The following is an 11,018-nucleotide window of genomic DNA, read 5'->3' on the forward strand; positions in this document are numbered from 1 at the left end:
TCTCCATGATCGTGAAAGTTTCATAGGTTCTTTGAATATAATTTAGAGTCTCGGAACTAGAAAAGTTGAAACTTTACCCTTAACTATGAAACGATAACTCGACAAGTTAACGGTAAGTGTTAATGTAACAATTCAAGCCCACCGCTATCAAATATTGTCCTCTTTAGGCTTTTAAAACACGTCTAAGGAGAAGTTTTCACACCCTTTAAAGAATGTTTCGTTCCCCTCGCCACCGATGTCGGATCTCACAGTTAGGGATAACGACCTTCTACGTAGTCCACAACCCTCTACATATATGCTTCATATCAATGAAGATGGTATCTCTTATTCGTATACTCATACTCTTCTCGTCCTGCAAACATGGGTGTAACAACACATGCGCGTGATTCACATTCGAAATTCAAATACAACACATTTGGAGATGGTGTCCCTTATTCATATACTCGTGATCTTTCCGTCACACAAACGTAGGTATAACAACCCAACATAGAATTAAGATCAAGATTTGACACGTCTATGTCCCGACATTCCCCAACTGAGTTCTTCTAGTATGTTTTGTCCTCACTCCCATGCGTCAATATAGAACTGCTCCAAGTAAAGCACGCCTGACTATTAAATACTTGTGATTGAGCCATTGAAAAAGAAGGTAGACGTTGTTGGTATAGATAGTAGCTTTCAATTCTTGTAAGTTTTTCTTAGCCATTCTATCTTTAGAATTGCTCTCATTTGAATGTGATCTCGGTTCATTCATGTACTCCTTCTTTACTCGGGTGTTGCTGTAAGGCTCCTAAAGTCGTTAAAAACTTTCAAGGTTTGAATGATGAGGGGGAGAAAATTTGGTGTATTTTTATTGAAAGATACAAGCATGCGCCATGTCTTATCTAATATCTATTGCTTCGTTTACTTTTTTATAATTTGAAAAGAAAAGCAAAGCAAAGCAAAACAAAAACAAAATATCCGACCACTCTTGAAGTTGATTGACGCGACTTCATGTACCTTGGTCGGTTTTCAACATTCTAGGATGAAACGAAGGGTTATTTTCCTTTGTCTTTTTAACTTTTTTTTTTTTTTTAATTAAATATATTTAATAGTCCTTTAATTATCGGTCTTTAATCTTCGGTTGAGAATTGTTGGGAGTGAGTCGTCCATATTGGCTTTATAAGATTCCTTGGTACGAAGCCTTTTGGGAAAGCTGAGAGCAAAGCCACGAGAACTTATACTCAAAGTGAACAATATCGTACTATTATAGAGAGTCGTGGTTTTTAACATTTTAATCTTAGAATCAATTTACCTGTCAATATCGTCATAATTATAGTCCATGGATTAAATTCTTTTGTCGGTTTCTCTATTTTGAAAAAAGGGTGAGATTAGATATATAGAAATTGTTTGGACGGTTCAGCTTTAGCGTAACGTCTAATTTGAACCACCTTGGATCATGTGTATGTATGGTTGTTGTCAAACTTTCATGTATTTATTTATTTATTTATTGACAAAGAAAGAGATGGAGAGATTTTTTTTTATCCAATCTCCTCACCTAATAATTGTGGTATTGCAATATTATAGAACTTAAGTACGAGAGAGTGTTCGGTTCAGTGTCATATTGTGCACGCACAAGAGGGTGTTAGGCTCAACGCCAGTCTGTGAGATCCCACATCAAAGGGCTTTGAAGAGGAGAACGAATCATTAGTCTATGTCTAGTAGACGTCTCTGTTTCGACAGAATTAACAAATTGATTACCTAAATTAATCAATTGAGCATTAGAATTTTCTAAGAATTTGTATATTTAATGAAAAAAAATAATTAAAAGAATTAAATTGGGTTGGTTTTATTTTAACTGTTCTAGTAAAGTGAATGTGACTTATAGTGTGATCAAGTATGAAATTAGATGAGAACAACAAATCGTTTTTATCTGTTACGTATAGTCGTTAGTCTCCTCCAAGGGTCTAGCGTCCTCGCTGGCATACCGTTCGGTGTTTGACTTTGACACCATTTATAAATGTTCATGCTCATTGCTAGTAGATATTATCCGTTTTGGCTCATTACATATCATCATCGGTCTCACAGTTTTAAAACGTGTCTTCTAGGGAGAAGTTTCCACATCCTAATAAAAAAATGTTTTATTCCTCTCTTCAACTTGGATCGGGTCCGTTCAAGTTGTTGTTTTTAATAAAAGTAAAACGTTAGCTCGTAAAACATTTATTTATTTATTTTCAAACATCTAATTAAAATTTGCAATTCAATTTCAATATATATTTTTTTAAAATTATATTTCAAATAGTTAAAAATTATTTTATAAAATAAAATAAACATACGGTACACATTGTAACTAAAAATGTATGTTTTAAAATTAACAATAAATTCAAATTTGTATGATTCAACTCAATCTAGTGGGTAACCCAAGAACCAACTCAATCCATAAAATTTTCATTTATTTGAACTCGACCCAACTCAAAATGGTTTGGGTTGAGTTGATCGGGTTTTTTTGAACACTTCTATATTTAAGTGATTACAGCTGTTTGAGTTGAGTTGATTGGGTTTTTCCGGTCATCGAATTTTTTGAACGTTCCTATATTTAAGTGATTATAGCTAAAATACAGTCATTGAAACTCGCGTGACTCGACCTAATTCTCGTTCATCCAACGAGTTCTGTCTCAATTGGACGTGTGATAATTGTATTTGTTTTGAAGTAGTTGTCAATATGTATATATAGATCATATGCTTTAGTCTTTGTCATGTGATGATGGGGATGGAGAGATGTAGTACAAGCACTATACAATAATTTTGAAATTTTCTCTTTATTGGTTTGTACCACGCTCAATCCCTTTCATCAACTTGCACCCCCATGCTTACCCTAATAATATCAACCTTCCTCTTCTTCCTAATTTTTACAACTTTAATTCCACTTTCACTTCAATTCCGACTCCGTTCGAGTCGCTTTCATTACTCTCGAGCAGACTAAAAGTTTGCAACCCGACCATTAAATGCCTGACGTTGAGATATATTGAACTCAACACGCAAAACGATTCGTTTTATTGGTTTGAATCTCGTGGTTGAGCTGACCTACTCAGAATATTAATAATTTTGTAACGACCCAGATCCACCACTAGTAGATATTGTTCTTTTTAGGCTTTCCCTTTCGGGTTTCCCTCAAGGCTTTAAAACGCGTCTACTAGGGGAAGGTTTCCACACCCTTATAAACGGTGGTTTGTTCTCCTCCCCAACCAATATGAGACATTACAAATTTTGTGAGTTTTTCGATAATCAACTTTAGTGGGGCCTAGCAGAATGTCTCGTGAACTTAGTTGAGGTGTGTTTTTGGTCAAAATATTATCCCGATCAACAAAAATTCATACGTTATATTTTGAACTACGAGTAGATGTTGTTCACTTCGCAACAAAATTTATGGTTTCTAAATGGCCTAAATGTCTCATATGTTCGTTACTTCATAAAATTATACTTGCTTTGAACTCACGACCAATGGTCGAGAACTTTTTAAAAAGAAATTTGTAGAAATTTTCTGTGTCGAGAACTCGTATATGGATTCCATTATTCCAGTCTGCAAATCATGTTTCCAGCTCCCTATTTAGTCAAGTCTTCAGAATAATAAGCTTAATAGTCGCTATTTTCTCGATAAATTACCAGTTTTACAAGAAATAAATAAAGTATTAATATCTGACCGCTCGAGCCAACCTAAAATAAATTACGAATTAAGACACAAGTTGCCCTTTTGCTTACAAATTTCCAAATTAAAGTGGTCTACATCATATTAAATTTAATAAATGTAAATATAATTACTTTATCTATATAAATTTAATTTGGAGGCATAAATATCATATAGTATAGCATGATTTAATTCGCTAGGCTTAATGAAAAATAACAAAATAAATAAATGCTCTCGTAGCTTTTTTTCTGTCTCATATTTAATAAAATTTGATTTTAATCCCTAACTACCCAACCCATTGAAAGATTTTTTTATTTTTTTATTTTTTATTTTAAATTAAGATAATTATAAATGGACTCATAATTGAATCATTTATATTCACCTAATTAATAATTTACATAATATTATTTATTCGAGATTAGTCTAAACAAAAAGCTGGATCAATATGAAGATCATAGACAGAATCAATAGGTCGACTGACTCGTTTATTTAAATTATAGGTTAAATTATAAATTGACCTGATTCTACACATGGTTGCCTCGACTTTCCTCTACATCCTTGCAACGTGATCAGGGTAGCTACTTATCTTGAAGTGCTTCTAAGAGTGAAGACTATGTTCACGAACTAACACGGGTCATTTTAGTGTATTTTGTTTTTGAAGGTTACCGAACGTAGAATCGGTCTGGGTTTTTTTAGCTTATTTTGAAGTGGTTCTAAGAATGAAGATCGTTCTTACGAACTAAACGGGTCGTTTTAGGATATTTTGGTTTAGAAGGTTAGCTAATATAGAATGGGTCGGAATTGATGTTATTAGTACGAGCCAAAAATTCTTATATTCCCATGTGAGTTGATGTCAACAATTTTGACCACTTTTTTTTTTTTTTTTTTTTTTTTATGACCAAAACCATAGAAAAGGAAAGGGAATAGCTTTTTCTTTTCCCTAAGAATGGAAAAAATATTAATAGTTGAGGTGATATGATGAAGATAGTAATATTACTAATTATTGAAAATGATGTAATTCTTTTCATGAATTTGTGTTTTTTTTTTTCTTTAATATAAAAGACAAGGAATATTTAAGAAATAAATATATTTCTGTTTTGAACAGTTAACGTGTGGGTTAGGGCCCTACTGGACCTCCTTCGAACGAAATCGAGAATCTTCGATTGGGGAGGAGAACGAAGCATTTTTTTATAAGGGTGTGGAAATCTCTCTCTAGCAGACACGTTTTAAAAATCTTGATGGGAAGCCTGAAAGGAAAAATTCGAAGAGGACAATATCTGCTAACGATGAGGCGGGTGGACATGAGGTGATGTGTCAGCGAGGAGGCTGAACCTTGAAAGGGATGGACATGAGGTGGTGTGCCAGCAAGGGCGTTGGATCCAGAAGGGGAGTGGATTGGGGATCCCACGTCGAGAAGGGAACAAAGCTTTCATTATAAAAATGTGGAAATCTCTTCCTAGCGGATACGTTTTAAAAACCTTGAAGAGGAGCTTGAAAGGGAAAACCCGAAGAGGACAATATCTGCTAGCGGTGGGTTTGGGCTGTTGTTACAGCTTATTGGACCTCACTCGAACGAAATCGAGAATCCTCGTATAAACAGGGGAAATTGAGTTAGGAATGAGAATTGTATTCTCGGTCCTCATCCCAACCCAATTAAAATAGGTGAATGGGGCACCGGCTACCTCATGGACATCTCAATGGATAAGACAACCGAACATGATAATACATAAAACATAGCTCAACTAGTAAAGACGACAGGATCGGGTCGGACTATTCCTACACACTTCTGTTTTAAGGGCAGTGTCCAACCACTGACTTACCTTCCTTCTTTTTGCCAAATATCATCCATTCAAAGGCCAAAAGGCTCTGTTCTGTTCCTTCTTTATTCCCTTCCAAATCCATTGTCCCCCACTTCCTCTCTCTCTCTCTCCTCCCTCTCTCTCTCTCCTGTTCTTCTCCGACAAGCCCACTTCTGCAACAAAGCCTCTGTTCTCTCAATCCTTCTCTTTGCTTCGCTTTTTTGGGATCATCAAAACCCAAATCCCATAACCAAAAATGTGGCTTCTTACCGGAATTTAACCGTCTTTAATGGAGAAGAAGCCATGAATTCCGACGGCGGCGGAGAAGAGCTTAACAAAACTGGCTTACACCAAGGAAGACGAAGACCCAGAATGGGGATGCAGAGTATTGGTGGAGGTGAGATCTTACAAGTTCCTGGCGGCGGCTGCGGCGGCGTCATTGTCCGAGCTACTGGTCGGAAGGACCGCCATAGTAAAGTCTTCACCGCTAAAGGACTTCGCGACCGCCGTGTTCGTTTATCCGCTCATACTGCTATTCAATTCTACGATGTTCAAGACCGGTTGGGTTATGATCGACCCAGTAAGGCCGTGGATTGGCTAATCAAAAAGGCGAAATCCGCCATTGATAATCTCTCCCACCTTCCTCCTTGTCCCTCTGAACCAGACCCAAATGGAACCGGTGGTGTTACAGAGCACTCTGAGTCTTCTAGGTATAATGATTTCTTGTTTCAGAGCCAATTGGGTGAAAATTTGATTCCGCCGCCGTTGGATTCCGCCGCCGGTTTCCAGAGCTACCAGAATCTTGGGCTGTCTCTGCAGACACAAAATTCGCCCCACCATGATCAGAATCAGACTGGTCTTTACGCCGCCGGTTCCGGGAATTCTGGTCTTGGATTTGAAGATGGATTTGAGAAAATTGTGGCCTGGAATAGTAATGTCTTCGGTTCGCATCCGAGTTTCAGCCAGTGCTCCGCCGCGTTCCCGCTGAGGGGGCCCCTTCAGTCCAGCCTTGAATCTCCGGTGCCGCATTACGCTTGGAATGAACTCGCCGTCGACCCCGCCGGCAAACGCCACCCGATTCCGATTCATGATAACTCTTCACCGTCAAGTCCCCGGTTTATATCCGGCGGGTTGCCGCATCTTGACGTCCATGGACGATTTCAAAGCGACGGCGGGAAAGTTCCGTCTCATTCCTCTTTGTATTCCCGCCGATGATTCGCCGGAACTCTGTTCCTCTTTGAATCGGAACATTCCAGCGGTAAAATCGTCGAATTTGCCGGCGGTTTGGGTTTTCAGGTATTGCAACTTTCATTCAATTCGGTTTTTTTTTTTTTTTTTCTTCTGTTTTTCTGTGTTTTTTTTAGTCCGGCGGCACGGCGGCAGAATTGAGGAGGAAGAAGATGATTTTATGAACTCCATTGTAATATTTTCTGGTTGTTTTTCTATAGACTTGATTTTGAGTTCAATTTTATTATAGTTTAGAAGTTTTGAGTTCACGAGTGTTGTATGTTAACGTTAATTAAACGGTTAATTTTATCATAATTTAAAATCTCGAGTTATATGGTGTTTGTTGTCACATAGATGAACATACTTGTTTGAAACCCGGAACATCCAGAAACCCAAGTTTAGTGATAATAGGTCAAAAAGGATTCTGGACAACCCCACGAAAGGTGTGGGTGAACCCTTGAAGGTTCGATCAGAGGCTGAGGTGGTTGAACCTTTAAGAATTCGACCAAAAGCCAATCTCGAAGGTTCGATCAAGAGTCGATACTATTATCCCAACAAAACGGCTATTTTAACCGTTAACCTAGACAAGTAAAATAAAAGAAAAACTTTGAATAGGTTTATTAGTGGTGGGTTTGGGCTAGGCGGTGTGCCAGCAATAACGCTGGCCTTCAAGTATTTCTTATAAGAGTGTGGAAATATGTTCTTAATAGAAACATTTTAAAACCGTGAAGCTGACAGCAATAAGTCAAAGGTTCATGAGTTCACTCTCATTCATAAAGAGTTCAGTCTTAGTTTACCGGTCAAGTTCAGTAGCTCCTTTGATTTACTCGACTGGAAAGTTCAAGTTACTATATAGAAATAATAGAAATAGAAGATACGTAACGAGCTAAAGTAGACAATCTCTTCTAGCGATGGGTTTGGGCCCTTACAAATGGTATCAAAATCAAACATCAGGACGTTGAGTCCCTGTGGGGTAAATTGTGAAATCCCACATTGGTTGGAAAACTTCTATTTAGTAGATGCATTTTAAATCCGTACGGCTGACGACAATATGTAACGGTCGAAGCAGACAAACTAGCAATGAGGTTGAAATGTTTATTTGAATATATAATTTAAATTCATAAATTAAATATATAATAAAAAGTTAAATTTTGATTATACTAAAAACTAAAATTACAAGATAGAAAATTAAACAATTAGGAGAAATAAATAATTAATTTATACAGGAGGGTGAATAAAATAAAATTAATAGATATATTTAAAAAATATATGAACATATTATGTAATTTTATAATATTTTCTCTAAATAACGTTTGGATTCAATTGACTGGATGGAAAAGGAATGTGAAACGACACGTCGTCTAATAGAGTAGAGAGATTTAAGCGATTAATGGATACGTCATGTCGGAGCTTCTTGACGTCGACTCCTTACTTTGTTTCGAGCCAATTTCAATGGCGATTCCCGCTCTTTCTCCTCCTGAACCTCACTTCGAATACCAAGAAGAAGAAGATACAGTCTCTACCGCTCAAAACCCTAATTTCATGGACCAGCAACAACTGGAAGAAGGAGAAGGAGAAGTAGAACAGAACCAGTTTGATCCGCCTCAATCGTCTGAAACCTTAACCCTAGAACTGTCGGATCCCCGACAGAACTCCCCCCAGGAGGATCCGCAAGATCCAGAACTTCAAGTCAGTGAAAATTTCGTCAATGACCACGATCCTAGCGACCAAGGTGAGTCTAATGCTCTCTCTTCTCGAATCATCGATATCAATGCGTTGGTTTCTTCCGCGGTTGTTTCTCGACGGCTTCCGAAGGGGAAGAAGTGGTCGATGAAACGAAGATTCCTTCAGGAGAAATCTCAGAAGAAGCTTGAGATTCTGGTTGGTACTTTCAAACCTATTCCTTTTGTGCCGGATAAAATCCTGGATTTTTCTAGTCACGAGAAGCTGTTGAAGCGATTGGGGTTGTGGGAATTTGTTCATACTAAGTTCGATAGGTCTGTTCGATTTGAACTTCTTTTGCAATTAGTTGCTAATTTTAACCACAGCCAGAGGTATAGTTATGTCAATGGGGTCAGAATCATGGTGAATAGGGCTGATTTGGCTCGTGCCTTGCGGTTGCCAGTGAAGAAATCGATGATAATGGAGGATGACGAGGAATATCCCATAGCATCTGAGGAATCGATCGCCTTTATTGAGGATTTTGTGTCCAACTGGTTACTCTTACACGAAGATACTTGGATGATGCCCAATGAGGTTTTGAATTGGACAAAGGCGATCAAGATTGGGAACTTTGAGCGGGTTGATTGGGCTGGTTTGATTTGGTTTATGGTGGAGAAGGAGTTGATACAATCTCCACAATTGGTGAACTGTTACTATGCTTCACATTTGCAGTGCCTGATCCGGTCACAGCGGGCAGATTTATTGAAGAAAGAAGTATCAAAGGTAGAAGAGGTCAAAATCAAGGAGGAGGTGGAGCAGGAACCAGAGCAAGATCTAGATGAAGAACAGGATGATGAAGATGGGGTTTGTAATGAGAGTCCAAAGATGGTAGGGAACGATGACTCCATGGTTAAGAACTTGGAGGAACACAGTGTTGAATTGTGCCTCCGGCGAGACAATGTCGACAAAGTCAATGTTCAAAAGGAGACGGCTAGTGTTGGGGATATGATGGATTTATTGGATAGCAAAGAAGAAGAAGAAGAAGAGCAAGGTCAGTGGCTTTCGAATGGAAATGACAATGGCCTTGAGCTCTTGTTAAGGAGGTGCCATACAAATGAATTCAAGGAATTTGATTTTGGAGATGATAAGAAAGTCGCATTAGAAGAAGGGGATGATCAAAGAAAGGAAGAACAGGAAGAACAGGAAGAACAGGAGGAACAGGAAGAACAGTTCTGCCTGTTGCCAACGAGCAATCCTATTGATGGATTTCCTTCAAGCCAATTTGTTCAAGAAATGGAGACAGAGCCAATCACTTTTAACTCAGAATTTGAATTACATTGTCCTCCATCTGTTGAATGTGTACCATTTGTTAATAGCAACAAGAGAGTGATTGACCCTGATGATATTGACAACCCAGCTCAGTCTCTCAATAAGAGGTTAAGGAGCGAAGGTCCTCTTGACTATGGTAATTGTATGGATAACGTACAGCAGTGGCTTGATAAAGCTCGGATGATTTCCACAGAGAAAGAACAGGTTCATCGGCAGGCCACTATGAATCAGCAATACTTGCTTCACGAGCTGCAGCAGAGAGACACCTTCATTGAACATTTGAGAAGGACAAAGTTTGAGGAGCAACGGAAGATGCAGACTGATATTTACGGGCTTGAGCGCGAGCTCTACGTGATGGGAACTTTATTGGATGACTACAGAAAGGCATTGAGGGAAACACACAAAGCATTTGCAGAGTATAGAGCCCGATGCCCACAATTTGATGAACCACTTTACAGAGATGTTGCTGGTTCTGGTGGTCTTGTTCTCAGCACCATGGAACTGGAGAGGATGCGTCTGAAGCAGGCAGAGGAAGACAAACTAAGCCGCTTGGTTATTGAAAAGAGGTTCAAATCCTTGGAAGACAAGTTTGTTGATGTGTTTCATGGACATCTTGAGGAGGTTAGTTCACTGGATAGTAGGCTGCTAGAAGTTTTTGATCAAGTGCAAACCATGAGAGAATCATTCACAAATAGGAAAGCTTCAGAAGCTTCGGAACCCATTTCAAATGAGGGATATGAAAACCTCGGGACTCTTTGTAACCGCCAAGCCCACCGCTAGCAGATATTGTTCTCTTTGGGCTTTCCCACAAAGTTTTTAAAACGTATCTGCTACGGAGAGATTTGCAACCATAAAGTATGTTTCGTTCTCCTCTTCAGGGCCTAGCATCCTCGCGAGCACTTGTTCTCCTCTCCAATTAACGTGAGATCGTGTATAGTTAACTTGTGAATAATCGGTGTTGTTTCCAAGATTTGCATCTCTGGTTGTGCAGATTCAAACAGGAAAGGTAATCCATTTTTATTTTCCTGATTCAAATTAATGGGTTATGTTCTTTATCTGTTGTTGTTGGAGAAGAAAAGGGTGTTAGTGTTGCGGTGGTGTCCTTTCGAGTGAGGGCCATTTACTGAAGAAAGTTGGGCACAAAAAGTAAAGAAGTGAGAAAGGAAAGAGAGAAAGGCAATTCATAAGGATAGAAGAATCCTCCTTATTCTTATGCTCTCTCGACCCTCACTTTATTCCAAAACATAATTAAACCCAATGTACCCCTCCTCCCAGTCACCACCTACCACCTACGATTTAATATCTTGGGAGACCAAAATTTCTTGTTCTCATGTAGTCTC

General features: G+C 38.5%; 2 protein-coding genes across 2 annotated transcripts; both read left to right on the plus strand.

Annotated features, from left to right (window-relative positions):
- The first annotated feature begins 5,478 nt into the window (after positions 1-5,478).
- On the plus strand, positions 5,479-6,926 carry LOC111795168 (transcription factor TCP3-like). Its single transcript, XM_023677444.2, has one exon. The coding sequence runs from the start codon at positions 5,764-5,766 to the stop codon at positions 6,673-6,675; it is 912 nt and encodes a 303-aa protein (XP_023533212.2). The 5' UTR covers positions 5,479-5,763; the 3' UTR covers positions 6,676-6,926.
- A 1,090-nt stretch (positions 6,927-8,016) lies between these two features.
- On the plus strand, positions 8,017-10,733 carry LOC111794559 (uncharacterized). The gene has a single exon (XM_023676591.2). It carries the CDS (start codon positions 8,089-8,091, stop codon positions 10,456-10,458), a length of 2,370 nt encoding a protein of 789 aa, XP_023532359.2. The 5' UTR covers positions 8,017-8,088; the 3' UTR covers positions 10,459-10,733.
- Positions 10,734-11,018: the final 285 nt, after the last annotated feature.

Source organism: Cucurbita pepo, chromosome 5, assembly GCF_057944985.1.
Source record: "Cucurbita pepo subsp. pepo isolate OVF chromosome 5, ASM5794498v1, whole genome shotgun sequence".
In the NCBI taxonomy this organism is placed as follows: Eukaryota; Viridiplantae; Streptophyta; class Magnoliopsida; order Cucurbitales; family Cucurbitaceae; genus Cucurbita; species Cucurbita pepo.